The sequence below is a fragment of the Lipotes vexillifer genome, unplaced genomic scaffold (assembly GCF_000442215.2).
Source record: "Lipotes vexillifer unplaced genomic scaffold, Lipotes_vexillifer_v1.1 scaffold360, whole genome shotgun sequence".
Taxonomy (NCBI): Eukaryota; Metazoa; Chordata; class Mammalia; order Artiodactyla; family Lipotidae; genus Lipotes; species Lipotes vexillifer.
Window position 1 is genome coordinate 405,111 of NW_006787175.1, and position 15,201 is coordinate 420,311.

At 44.1% G+C, this 15,201-nt stretch overlaps 1 protein-coding gene across 1 annotated transcript; it reads left to right on the forward strand.

Moving 5' to 3' along the window:
• Window positions 1–10,998: 10,998 nt before the first annotated feature.
• MAGEL2 (MAGE family member L2) lies at window positions 10,999–14,965 on the forward strand. Its single transcript, XM_007459892.1, has one exon. It carries the CDS (start codon window positions 11,103–11,105, stop codon window positions 14,679–14,681), a length of 3,579 nt encoding a protein of 1,192 aa, XP_007459954.1. The 5' UTR covers window positions 10,999–11,102; the 3' UTR covers window positions 14,682–14,965.
• Window positions 14,966–15,201: the final 236 nt, after the last annotated feature.

Below are 15,201 nucleotides of genomic sequence, written 5' to 3' on the forward strand. Positions count from 1 at the left end.
TGGTAGTTGTATTTTTAGTTTTTTAAGGAACCTCCATACTGTTCTACACAGTGGCTGTATCAATTTACATTCCCGCAAAGAGTGCAAGAGGGAACGCTTTTCTCCACACCCTCTCCAGCATTTATTGTTTCTAGATTTTTTGATGATGGCCATTCTGACTGTTGTGAGATGATATCTCATTGTAGTTTTGATTTGCATCTCTCTAATGATTAGTGTTGCTGAGCATTCTTTCATGTGTTTGTTGGCAGTCTGTATATCTTCTTTGGAGAAATGTCTATTTAGGTCTTCTGCCCATTTTTGGATTGGGTTTTTTGTTTTTTTGTTATTAAGCTGCATGAGCTGCTTATAAAATTTGGAGATTAGCTTTAAATGACACAATAGACCAGATAGACTTAACTGATATTTAGAGGACATTTATCCAAAAACAGCAGATTACACTTTCTTCTCAAACGGATCATGGAACATGCACATGGAACATCCTCCAGGATAGATCACATCTTGGGTCACAAATCAAGCCTCAGTAAATTTAAGAAAATTGAAATAATATCAAACATCTTTTCTGACCACAATGCTATGAGAGTAAAAATCAGTTACAAGGAAGAAAACGTAAAACACACAAACACATGGAGGCTAAAAAATACGTTACTAAATAACCAAGAGGTCACTGAAGAAATCAAAGAGGAAATCAAAAACTACCTGGAGACAAATTGCAACTAAAACATGACAATCCAAAACCTATGGGAAGCAACAAAAGCAGTTCAAAGAGGGAAGTTTATAGCAATATATGCCTACCACAAGAAACAAGAAAAATTCAAGTAAACAATCTAACCTTTCAGCTAAAGGAACTAGAAAAAGAAGAAGAAACAAAACCCTACTTCTACTAAACGAAAGTTAGTAGAAGAAATCATAAAGACTAGAGTAGAAATACGTGAAATAAAAAAAGAAAACAATAGCAATAAACAACAAAACTAAAAGCCGGTTCTTTGAGAAGATAAACAAGATTGATAAACCATTAGCCAGACTCATCAAGAAACAGAGGGAGAGGGCTCAAATCAATAAAACTAGAAATCAAAGAGGAAGAGTTACAACAGACACCGCAGAAACACAAAGCATCCTAAGAGACTCCTACAAGCAACACTATGCCAATTAAATAGACAACCTGGAAGATATGGACAAGTTCTTAGACAGGTATAACCTTCCAAGACTGAACCAGGAGGAAATAGAAAATACAAACAGATCAATCACAAGTAATGAAATTGAAACTGTGATTAAAAATCTTCCAACAGGGCTTCCCTGGTGGCGCAGTGCTTGAGAGTCCGCCTGTCATGAGGGATTACTACAAGCAACTCTATGCCAATAAAATGGACAATCTGGAAGAAATGGACAAATTCTTAGAAATGCACAAACTGCCAAGACTGAATCAGGAAGAAATAGAAAATATGAACAGACCAATCACAAACACTGAAATTGAAACTGTGATTAAAAATCTTCCAACAAACAAAAGCCCAGGACCAGATGGCTTCACAGGCGAATTCTGTCAAACATTTAGAGAAGAGCTAACACCTATTCTTCTCAAACTCTTCCAAAATATAGCAGAGGGAGGAACACTCCCAAACTCATTCTACGAGGCCACCATCACCTTGATACCAAAACCAGACAAGGATGTCACAAAGAAAGAAAATTGCAGACCAATATCACTGATGAATAGAGATGCAAAAATCCTCAACAAAATACTAGCAAACAGAATCCAACAACACATTAAAAGGATCATACACCATGATCAAGTGGGGTTTATTCCAGGAATGCAAGGATTCTTCAATATACACAAATCAATCAACGTGATACACCATATTAACAAATTGAAGGAGAAAAACCATATGATCATCTCAATAGATGCAGAGAAAGCTTTCAACAAAATTCAACAGCTATTTATGGTAAAAACCCTGTGGAAAGTAGGCATAGAGGGAACTTTCCTCAACCTAATAAAGGCCATATATGACAAAACCACAGCCAACATCATCCTCAATGGTGAAAAACTGAAACCATGTCCACTAAGATCAGGAAAAGACAAGGATGTCCACTCTCGCCACTATTATTCAACACAGTTTTGGAAGTCCTAGTCATGGCAATCAGAGAAGAAAATGTAATAAAAAGAATACAATTTGGAAAAGAAGTACAACTGTCACTTTTTCCAGATGACATAATACTATACATAGAGAATCCTAAAGATGCCACCAGAAAAACACTAGAGCTAATCAATGAATCTGGTAAAGTTGCAGGATACAAAATTAATGCAGAGAAATCTCTTGCATTCCTATACACTAATGATGAAAAGTCTGAAAGAGAAATTAAGGAACCACTCCCATTTACCATTGCAACAAAAAGAATAAAATACCTAGGAATAAATCGACCTAGGGAGACAAAGGACCTGTATGCAGAAAACTATAAGACACTGATGAAAGAAATTAAACATGAAACCAACAGATGGAGAGATATACCATGTTCTTGGATTGAAAGAATCAATCTCGTGAAAATGACTATACTGCCCAAAGCAATCTACAAATTCAATGCAATCCCTATCAAATTACCAATGGCATTTTTTAAAGAAATAGAACAGAAAATCTTAAAACTTGTATGGGGACAAAAGACCCCAAATAACCAAAGCAGTCTTGAGGGAAAAAAATGGAGCTGGAGGAATCAGACTCCCGGACTTCAGACTATACTACAAAGCTACAGTAATCAACACAATATGTACTGGCACAAAAACAGAATTATAGATCAATGGAACAGGATTGAAAGCCCAGAGATAAACCCACGCACCTAGGGTCAACTAATCTTTGACAAAGGAGACAAGGATATACAATGGAGAAGAGAGTCTCTTCAATAACCGGTGTTCAGAAAACTGGACAGCTCCATGTAAAAGAATGAAATTAGAACACTTCCTAACACCATACACAGAAATAAACTCAAAATGGTTTAACCACCTAAATGTAACACCGGACACTATAAATCTCTTAGAGGAAAACATTGAAAGAACACTCTTTGACATAAATCACAGCAAGATCTTTTTTGATCCACCTCCTAGAGTAATGGAAATAAAAACAAAAATAAACATATTGGACATAATGAAACTTAAAAGCTTTTGCACAGCAAAGGAAACTACAAACAAGACGTAAAGACAACCCTCAGAATGGAAGAAAATATTTGCAAATGAATCAACAAAGGATTAATCTCCAAAATATAAAAACAACTACTGCCACTCAATATTAAATAAACAAACAACTGAATCCAAAAATGGGCAGAAGACCTAAATAGACATTTCTCCAAAGAAGATATACAGATGTCCAAGAAGCACATGAGAAGCTGCTCAATATCACTAATTATTAGAGAAATGCAAATCAAAACTAGAATGAGGTATCACCTCACAACTGTTAGAATGGGCATCATCAAAAAATCTAAAAACAACAAATGCTGGAGAGGGTGTGGAGAAAAGGGAACTCTCTTGCACTGTTGGTGGAAATGTAAATTGATACAGCCACTATGGAGAACAATATGGAGTTTCCCTAAAAAACTAAAAATAGAATTACCATATGATCCAGCAATCCCACTACTGGGCATATACCCAGAGAAATCCATAATTCAAAAAGACACATGCCCGCCGATCTTCACTGCAGCACTATTTACCATAGCCAGGTCATGGAAGCAACCTAAATGCCCATCGACAGACAAATGAATAAAGAAGTAGTACATATACACAATGGAATATTACTCAACTATAAAAAGGAACGAAATTGGGTCATTTGTATAGATGTGGATGGATCTAGAGACTGTCATACAGAATGAAGTAAGTCAGAAAGAGAAAAACAAATATCGTATATTAACACATATATGTGGAACCTAGAAAAATGGTACAAATGAACCGGTTTTCAGGCAGAAATTGAGACAGAGATGTAGAGAACAAACGTATGGACACCAAGGGGGGAAAGTGGTGGGGGGCTGGTACTGTGATGAATTGGGAGATTGGGATTGACATATATACACTAATATGTATAAAATGGATAACTACTAAGAACCTGCTGTATAAAAAAATAAACAAAATTCTTAAATAAAAAAAAAAGACAGGGCTTCCCTGGTGGCGCAGTGGTTGAGAGTCCGCCTACTGTTGCAGGGGACACGGGTTTGTGCCCCAGTCCAGGCAGATCCCACATGCCGCGGAGCGGCTGGGTCCTTGAGCCATGGCCACTGAGCCTGCGCATCCGGAGCCTGTGCTCCGCAACAGGAGAGCCCACAACAGTGAGAGGCCCACGTACCACCCCCCGCCAAAAAAAAAGGCAACCAAATTAATAAAGGGGAAAGAGAATGAAATGCACAAAGATGATATACAAATGGTCTCAAAATACAGCCACTTTGGAAGTTAGTTTTGGTAGCTTCTTACAAAATTAAATATACTCTTATCATACAATCCAGCAATTTTGCTCCCTGGTATTCATGCAAATGAGTTGAAAATGTATGTCGGCAAAGAAATCTTCATGCAAATGTTTATAACAACTTTATTCATATGTGTCCAAACTTGGACGCTACCAACATGTCCTACAATAGGTGAGTGCTAATAAACTATGGCACCTCCATACAGTAGAATGTTATGCCAAGATGAAAAGAAGTGAATCACCTACCCACGGATGTTTATGGAAGCTGTATTCATAATTGCCAAAATTTGGAAGCAACAGAGGTGTCCTTTCATAGGCAAATGGATAAACTGTGGTACATCTAGACAATGGAATATTATTCAGTGCTAAAAATGAAGTAAGCTGTCAAGCCATGATAGCTTGGAGAAATCTTAATTGCATATTAGTAGGTGAAAAAAAGCCAATCTGAAAAGTTTACATATTGTATGATTCCAAGTATATGACATTCTGGAAAAGGCAAAACTATGGAGATCTTAAAAAGGGGGTTTGGGGGGAGGTAGGGTTTGCCTGGGGGTTTGCCGGGGGTTAGAGGGGAGGTAGGGTGAATAGCAGAGCACAGAGGATTTTTAGGGTATTGAAATTATTCTGTACGTCATGAAGGTGGATACATGTCATTATACATTTGTCAAAACCCACAGAATGTATAACCCCAAGAGGGAACCTTAACATAAACTACAGACTTTGTATGATAATGATGTGTCTGTAGGTTCATGGATTACAACTCATGACCCTCTGGTGCAGGATGTTGATATTGTGAGGAGTTGTGTATGAGTGTGGGACGGGCAAAGATTATAAGAGAATTCTCAATTTTGCCCTCAATTTTTTGGAAGCCTACAACTGCTCAAAAATTATCTATTAATAGGGCTTCCCTGGTGGCACAGTGGTTGAGAGTCCTCCTGCCGATGCAGGGGACATAGGTTCGTGCCCCGTTCCAGGATGATCCCACATGCCACAGAGTGGCTGGGCCCGTGAGCCATAGTAGCTGAGCCTGTGCGTCCGGAGCCTGTGCTTCACAACGGGAGAGGCCACAACAGTGAGAGGCCCGTGTATCACAAAAAAAGAAGAAAAAAATTATCTGTTAATAAACAAACATACAGACACACAAAAATATGATACAACCATTTCTCACCCACTAGAAATCTTAAAATCAAAATGGCCAATTACATCAATTTTGGCAAGGATTTGGAACAAATGGAACTCTCATACATTGCTAAGAGGAGTACAAAATGATACAATCACAATTTCACATCTGCTAGGATGACAAAAATAAAAATGACTGACAACACAAAATCTTGTAAGGCTGTCAAGCACCTGGAATTCTCATAAGTTCTGGAAGAGTGTATGTAAAACATTCTAACCCAATGGTGAGAACTGTTGCAGTTCCTTATAAATACACACGTATCTACTTTATGAACCAGTCATCCAGTCTGACATTTACACAAGATACATGAACATGTACTTTCAAAAGAAGAATTTTAGAAGAATTTTCAAAGCAGTCTTTTTTTATACTAGCCCCAAATTGTAAATGTCTCAATGTCAACAGGTAATAAACAAACTGTGCAGTATATAAAGTTGAAGTTCTAGTTGGCATCAGTAAGTAGCAAACTTCCGATACATGCTATATGTTTAAATCTAAAAAAAAAAAAAAAAGTTGAATCCAGACACAAAAAGAGTATACACTATACTGATCAGATTTATATGAAATTCAAAAACAGGTAAAACTGATATATGGTGAAAGAAATCAGAAAGCAGCTCCCTTTGCACATGGAAAGATGCTCAACATCTCTAATTATTAGAGAAATGCAAATCAAAATTACGATGAGGTATCACCTCACACCAGTCAGAATAACTATCATCAAAAAGTCTACAAATAACAAATGCTGGAGAGGGTGTGGAGAAAAGGGAACCCTCCTACACTGTCGTTGGGTTGGTGCAGGCACTATGGAAAACAGTATGGAGGTTTCTTAAAAAACTAAAAATAGAGTTTCCATTTGATCCAGCAATCCCACTCCTGGGCATATATCCGGAGAAAACTCTAATTCGAAAAGATACATGCACCCCAATGTTCACAGCAGCACTAGTTAAAATAGCCAGGACCTGGAAACAACCCTTGTACTCATTGACAGATGAACGGATAAAGAAGTTTGGGGGGGTGTGTATGTGTGTGTGCATACACACACACACACACACACACACACGTACACATACAGATACACACACAATGGAATATTACTCAGCCATAAAAAATAATCAAATTTGCAGCAATATGGATGGACCTAGAGATTATCATATGAAGTGAAGTAAATCAGACAAAGATAAATATCATATGATATCCCTTATATGTGGAATCTAAAAAAATAATACAAATGAATCTATATACAAAACAGAAATGGACTCACAGACATAAAAAACAAACTTACGGCTACCAAAGGGGAGAGGGTGGTGGGGAAGGGATAAATCAGGAGTATGGGGTTAACAGATACAAACTACTCTATATAAAGTAGATAAGCAACAAGGATTTACTGTTTAGCACAGGGAACTATATTCAATATCTTATAATAACTGATAATGGAAAATAATATTAAAAAATAGCAGTTGCCTTTGGAGGTGAAGGAATTGACTGGAAAAGGGCACATGGACATTTATTTGTTAAAGAAAATGCTCTTCATCTTGTTTTGACAGATGGTTACTTGGTTAAAAAGTTCATTTAACAGAATGCTATATATCTATGTATTTAACTGTATGTTAATTATGTCTTAAATTTTTTTAAAAAGTTTTGGCAGCGCTGGTGTAATGGCCAAGAAAGCTCCCTTTGGCAACAAATAGATTTGGCTTCAATTCCAGAATCTGCTATAGATTTCCAGATTTGTGACAACTTAATTACCATCCTGAGCCTCAATTTCTTGTGTAAAATGGGACCAAACACTTGTGGATTTTGTGAGGAATGTACAGTGTTTGAAAGCTTTTAGGATGGTATTTGGTCAAATAATCACCATTCAATAAACAGTAGTTACACTATTTTAATGAATCTCTCGCAATTCTTCTTTCAAATGCCTTGTACTTCTGACATATCCTGTTTTTGTTTTTCTTTTTTCTTTTAGTGCTCTGTTTGTTCACTCATGAATCTCCCATACCTTTGGATTTGTTTTCCTTTTCATTGCTGCTGCCAGCATCACACCCCTACCCCCACACTCCAAGCAGAAGTAAGTACTCAGTTATTTGCATCAACTATGACCAATATGAATTTTAAACAATGCAAACAATACTTTATTGCACTAAAAAGTAGCATATTCGTAACCCTCTGTGTCTATAAGATCCAATGTCAGATTTTTCTCTGTACACAGCACCATGTCAGGCACATACTAAATCCTTAATAAAAGGCATTTCATAAGTAAATAATTTTAGACTTTGTGAAAATCATAACTATTTTACTCACTTATCAATATTTACACCAAGTCTAACAGTTATCGAGGAGTGAAAGATGGGCGCTTCTAGTGCTAATCTTACACTTTCATTCACTAGCTCCTTACTGAACACTCAGAATTATCTGGGGATAGAAGAGTAAGCAAAACAAGGCTCCAGTCTCTATTCTTTCCATGATGCAGACAATAAAGAAATGTACAAATTCTTCATACATCTGGTTCAGTAATTTTCCTATTCCTGTTTGTCTCGCCTCATTTCTCCTTCCCCCAATCTTTTCCATTACTTGTTTTATCCTTTTGTTATACACTTATGCAAATACTGAAAACTCCTTTCTAATTAGAAGACAGACACCTACATTCCATGGATGTTTTGTATGTACATATATATATGTGTGTGTGTGTGTCTTTTATTTTCTATGCACCTTGGATTTTTAAGCTGTTTCATGGAGAAGGAAGGAAAGAGAATTTGACAACACTTGGATCAGAGGTGTGGAGATGGGAGAGCATACGCACAAAAGGGTGGTGGGAGCCTCAGGAAGCTAGAACATTCCACAAGGAGAAGAGGGGTTTTTTGAGACCTATTTAAAGCTTGTACTTCAAACCCACTAGACTCAGGACATTATTGGGGTTTTCTTTTATCAATATTAAAACAGTCAACCTTCACAAAGGGGCTATATGTCACTCGATTCCTCAGGTGTTACTGACATTGGGAATAGGAAATTTGTGGGTAGCTAGATCATCAAGTGGCCTGGGTCTGAGAGCACTGATTGTCCAAAACAGGCAGATGTATTTTCCAGGGAAGAATAAACACGATTCACCCACCATTACTGTACCCAGCAGAACCACTGGATACTCATACTCCAATTTTTCTCAGATAGTTCAATAACGTTAACCAAAGAGTTGCAAAGGTGCTACTTTTACTACCTTCCATTTATAATGACACCTACATTGCCCACCCCTTCATAATTCCTGATAATTTGCTTTTGGCTTCTGTATCATCCATGGGCATAAACTGGGCCTCCTTTGACATAATGGATTTGGTGGGGGTTGACGTTGTGTGGCAGTGCTATTCATTAAGCTCCAACCTCCATGAAAACAATTGGGCCCTGCTGGTAACCATTTACTGTGTGGGATGATTCACAGCATGGTGGACCAAAAGCTAAATCCGCCATAATCCTGAAAAAAAAATGGTTAGTGGGAGAACTTGATCTCTGATGAATTTATATATTGGAATTAGAGGAGGAAAAAGTGTGATTTATTGAGGGTAGAAATGTCATAGGCTGAAAAATAAACTGATTTTCCCAAAGCCATCCACAGCCAGCCACTGTTATGTGACAAGGCTGGTAATAGGGGAACATGAGGGTTATGGGTCCAGAGTTGGCGCTCATGAAGTCGTTAGTTCTAGACCCCATCAAACTGAGAACTCTTATATGGATTGACTATTATTAACCTACAGGAGGGATCTGAAACCATGAGACATGGAATATCCATTCTGTATAAGCATCATTCTGGGGTTATATAGGCATGACACATCATCAGCCACCAGGGAAGAGCTGCTGGCTTCTGAAAAGAAGATGTTCCTGGGGGATAACAACTCATTTCTCATCCCTTCAATTGCCAGAAAAACTACTGAAACCTCACTCCCAAATTATTATTTCATTATTTAAGGCAATAGTAAACTTGGGAGTGTGTATATGCCTTCACTGGGATTCATAAATTATCAAATTTGAGGGTACTGCAGGAGGAGTGGGGTGTAGCCTTCATCATTCTCGTCTGCCCCCTTGTGGTATCTTTCATGTTTCTTTTTTGTCACTCCAGACTCTTGCCCTAGGCTGCAAATAGCCTCTTCTAAACTAAACATCTTTGATATTTAGTATTTTGTATATGTCCAGAAAACTACCCAACTAGAGCTGAGACTGTCATTTCCTTTCATCATGAAGTATAGTGTTACTCAATACATTTGATGTCTTCTGCTTTATCTGTTAATACATTGTCTAATTTTTAAACTGATTTGGCTGAGATGTCCCCCCAATTCTGTGTGTTACTCTTCATCTGTTTTTCCTGTATATGAACCATAGATCTATTCATTCGCCCATTTTATTACTTTTTAGTGCATTTTTTTTGGTTGTCATTGTTACCATTTCTTTCTTGCTCTGCAACTGATAAACAAGCAACAGGAAACCTACCTGGTCCTTTCATCCCAGTTATTCCATGGGAATTATCCCCCATACTAAAAATGCTTCCTCTCATGGATGTCTGGAACATCTCAATTTCCAGGATCTCTTTCCTTCTCTATTCTTTGCCATCGTTTTTCTCTGCCTCGGTCTGAAAATGCCTGTATCCTTCAAGAAAGACCTATCATAGGAGTTTCACCCTAAACACTCTTCTTCTGAATCCACAATCCCTGCAACAGTTCTATTTCCATGAAGAGTATCTGGACTCCCAGCTCACTTATCTTCTGAATCCCAAGCCATTATACAGGAGTGTCTGCAGGGTATCTCTCTTTGGCAGGTCCACAGCACTGTAAATGCCCGTGTCCCATCCAATACCCATCAATCTCTCTTCCTACCAGCCTCCACTGTGTCCCTAAGAGAATCATCTACACCAGCAATTTCCCACTTTCCCAGGACACACGTCTCTTTCACACTTACATTAAATTATAATAGCTGCCTACTATCACTCTTGAAATATACATATGTATATATATATATGTGTGTGTGTGTGCATATATATATATACCTCCGGCTCCAGTTTTGCTGTATCTGAGCTCAGACCACACCATCTCCCCCTTCATGGTTACCTTCCATGTTCCCAGTGGTCTGTTCCCAACTCTATAATGCAGTAGAGTGATTTCTAGAACATAAATCTGTTCCTGTCACTCCCCTGTGAAAACTCATCCATGGGGAGTCTGACGAGGCTGCATTTGGGGACTGGACGGAGTGAGGAGGGATCTTGTGTCAGCCAGGATTTCTGGTAGACGCCCCTATGCACTATCCACTTGTGGTGGTCGGGGGCGGAGAAGGGGCGGGATTGAGCCCCCTTCCCCCCTCCTCCTTACTGCGGAAAGCTGCAGAGCTAAGGGCACTCACTTCCTATTCACCAGTCAGCAGGGAGGAATCCTCTCAGCAGCCACGTAGGCATTCTCTTCTCTCTGGAGGAAAAGGCCCAGCAGCTGTCGGAGGAAAAGGCTCACCAGCTGTCAGAGCAAAAGGACATGTCGCAGCTAAGTAAGAATTTGGGTGATTCGAGTCCCCCGGCGGAGGCCCCTAAGCCTCCGGTCTATAGCCGCCCTACGGTTCTGATGCGGGCTCCGCCCGCCTCCTCTCGGGCTCCACCAGTCCCTTGGGATCCACCTCCGATTGATTTGCAGGCTTCATTGGCCGCTTGGCAGGCACCTCAGCCTGCTTGGGAGGCCCCGCAGGGCCAGCCGCCTGCCCCAGTGGCTCCCATGGCCCAACCTCCGGCCCTAGGGGGCCCGATGGTCCAGGCTCCCCCTCTGGGAGGCCCGATGGGCAAGCCTCCAACTCCGGGAGTCCTGATGATCCATCCTCCCCCTCCGGGAGCCCCGATGGCCCAGCCTCCAACTCCGGGAGTCCTGATGATGCATCCTTCAGCTCCCGGAGCCCCAATGGCGCATCCTCCCCCTCCGGGGACCCCAATGGCGCATCCTGCCCCTCCGGGGACCCCGATGGCACATCCTCCCCCTCCTGGGACCCCGATGGTGCATCCTCCCCCTCCGGGGACCCCCATGGCGCATCCTCCCCCTCCGGGGACCCCCATGGCGCATCCTCCCCCTCCGGGGACACCGATGGCTCACCCTCCCCCTCCGGGGACACCGATGGCCCATCCTCCCCCTCCGGGGACCCCTATGGCTCAGCCTCCAGCTCCAGGAGTCCTGATTCCCCAGCCTCTGACTCCGGGAGTCCTGATGGTCCAGCCTCCTGCTCCAGGAGCCCCGGTAGCCCAGCCTCCACCCCCGGCACCCTTGATGGCCCAGCCTCCGCCTCCAGGAACCCCGATGGCCAAGCCTCCAGGTCCTGGAGTCCTGATGATCCATCCTGCAGGCTCAAGAGCTCCGATCACCCAGCCTCCAGCTACAGGAGCCCCGATGGTACAGCCGCCTGCGCCGGCCCCACCTGCGCAGCCTATGGCTTCCTGGGCCCCACAGGCTCAGCCTCTGATCCTGCAGATCCAGTCACAGGTTATAAGGGCTCCTCCGCAGGTTCCCCAGGGTCCACAGGCCCCGCCAGCGCAGCTGGCCACACCCCCGGGCTGGCAGACCACTTCGCCGGGATGGCAGGCCCAACCGCAAGGCTGGCCAGCCACGCCCCTGGGCTGGCAGACCACACAGGTCACCTGGCCTGCTCCAACGATTGCCTGGCAGGCACCTCTACCTGTGCGCCCGGGGCCACCACCCATCAGACCGGGCCCACCGCCCATCCGCCCGGGCCCCCCGCCGGTGCGCCAGGCCCCACCCCCAATCCGCCAGGCACCTCCACTGATCCGTCAGGCACCGCCACCCATCCGACCTGCCCCGCAGGTCCTGGCCACCCCGCCGCCTCTCTGGCAGGCTCTGCCGCCCCCACCACCTCTGCGACAGGCCCCGCAGGCTCGGCTGCCCACCCCGCAGTTGAGGGCGGCTCCACCAATTCGGGCGGCCCCACAGGTGCCGACGGCCCCTCCAGCACCGCAGATGCCCACCGCACCTCCCGCTGTTCCGCAGGCGCCCCCGGCCGTGATGCCAGCCCCTCTGCCGGCCGCGCTGTCAGCCCCGCAGGCTGTGCACTGCCCACCCATCATCTGGCAGGCCCCGAAAGGCCAAGCTCCGGTGCCACACGAGATGCCAACCTCAATGGAGTTCCAGGAAGTTCAGCAAGCCCAGGCCAGCCTGGCCTGGCAGGCTCCAAAGGCCCCCGGGCAATTCTGGCAGGCCCTGCCCACCCAGGAGGCCCAGAGGCAGGGCCCACCACTGGTTCAACTGGACCAGCCCTTTCACGGGGCCCCCGCCTCCCAAAAGGCCCTGCAAATCCAGCTACCCACCCAGCAGGCCCAGCCCTCGGGCTCGCAGGCAGAGCTGCCAGCCATGCAACTCCAGCCCTCCTGGCAGGGCCCCCCCTCAGCCTTGCAGGGCCAGCCCGGAGCCCCCTTAGTGGGGGCAAATTTTCCCATGGGCTCTGCTAAATCATTGATGACTCCATCAGGAGAATCCAGGGCCTCCTCTATAGACCGAAGGACCTCTTCAAAAGAACGTAGGACCTCTTCAAAGGAACGCAAGGCTCCTTCAAAGGACCGGATGATCTTCGGTGGCACTTTTTGTGCTCCCAGGGCAATGCCAACTGCTGGAGCACACCTGCCAACTCCCTGGAAAAACTTGCCTGCCGCATCCGAGACCTTTACTGCCACCCCAAGGGTCTTTCCATCTACCTCCCAGTTCCAGCCTGCCTCTTCTAATGCCTTCAAGGGCCCGTCTGCCACCTCAGAGACCCCAAAATCACTGCCACTTGCTCTGCAGGATCCATTTGCCTGCATTGAGGCCTTGCCTGCAGTCCCATGGGTTCCACAGCCCAATGTGAATGCCTCGAAGGCGTCCAAGGCAGGGCCCAGCATCCTGATGGTGACGGCAGCTGCCCCCAAGGCAATGGCCACCACTCAAGAGGCCTCGAAGACGTCCACTGAGCCTCCGCGTCGTTCGGGCAAGGCTACCCGGAAGAAGAAGCATCTGAATACCGAAGAGGAGGATGGCAGGGGCCAGATGCTGAGCATGTGCACCTGGCAGGCCCCCAGGCCCTGGGAATGTGTGGACTTCAATGACTGGGAGGTTCAAACCCCTATCCAGGTCCTGTGTGACTGGGAGGGCCTGAGCACCTCCCATGGCCTGAGTGGCTGGGAGGGCCCGAGTACCTCCCGGATCCTGAGTGGCTGGGAAGGACCCAGCACTTCTTGGGCCCTGAGTGCCTGGGAGGGCCCGAGCACCTCAAGGGCCCTGGGTCTCTGGGAAAGCCCAGTTAGCCCTCCGTCCTTGATCATCTCTGAGCTCCCTAATCTTGCTCAGGGATTTGGTGCAACCCAAGATGACCCCAAGATGGAGACTCAGCCACTGTCTCCCTTGGATGAGAGAGCAAACGCACTGGTGCAGTTCCTCTTGGTCAAGGACCAAGCCAAGGTGCCCATCAAGCGCTCAGAGATGGTGAAATTCATCATCCGTGAATATAAAGATGAGTGCTTAGAAATCATCAGCCGTGCCAGCCACAAGCTGGAGTGTGTCTTTGGTTATCAATTGAAGGAAATTGATCCCAAAAACCACTCTTATATTCTCATCAACAAGGGTCGGAAGGGTGAAGCAGCCTCATCCTATTTAGACAGGCCCAAGTTAGGACTCCTGATGGTGGTTCTGAGCCTCATCTTTATGAAAGGCAATTGTGTCAGGGAGGACCTGATCTTTACTTTTCTGTACAAGTTAGGGCTGGATGTCCGGGAGACACATGGTCTCTTAGGAAATACAAGAAAGCTCATCACCGAAGTGTTTGTAAGAGAGAAGTACCTAGAGTACAGGAGAATCCCTTTTACTGAGCCAGCAGAATATGAGTTCCTCTGGGGCCCCCGAGCATTCCTCGAAACCAGCAAGATGCTTGTCCTGAAGTTTTTGGCCAAGCTCTATAAGAAAGATCCACGGTGCTGGCCATACCAGTACTATGAAGCGCTGGCAGAGTGTGAGTCTGAAGATTTGGATGAGGATGAGCCTGGCCCTGATGATAAAGCCGATGACCCCACCAGCAGCCCCCCTCCCCGCTAATGTGGTTTAGCCGATATCTCATTGTTCCTTTGGGTCCCCGGCCTGAGGCCACTGACAGGGTGGGGTGGGGGGGACGTTTTGTTTCTGGTGTTTATGTTCCAGTTCTCTGTGTGTAACTTTGAATTTCAATTTGCTTTCATATCTGCCAAAGCTTTGTACATTTTCATGTGGTGTTGATTTCAACTGGCTACTGTTCTATTTGGTATTTTGGCATCTGTATTTTTAAGTGAGATCTGTGATTCTCTGTTTTGTGTTATAATTGTTATGTTTTGCTATCAGAGTTGTGCTGGCTTTGTGAAATGAATTTGAGAAGCTATCCATCTCATTCTGGTACAGATTATGTAGCATCAAAATAGGCTGTTCTTTGAACGTTAAAATGACTCATCAGTAAAAGCTGTCTGCAGAAAAGTAAATATCTATATCTATATCTATATATAAATATAATTTCAGCATAACATGGAAGTGTTTGTCTTTATTCTAATTTTTATTCTAGATAGTGGGAGCCAAGTTTTACTGTACT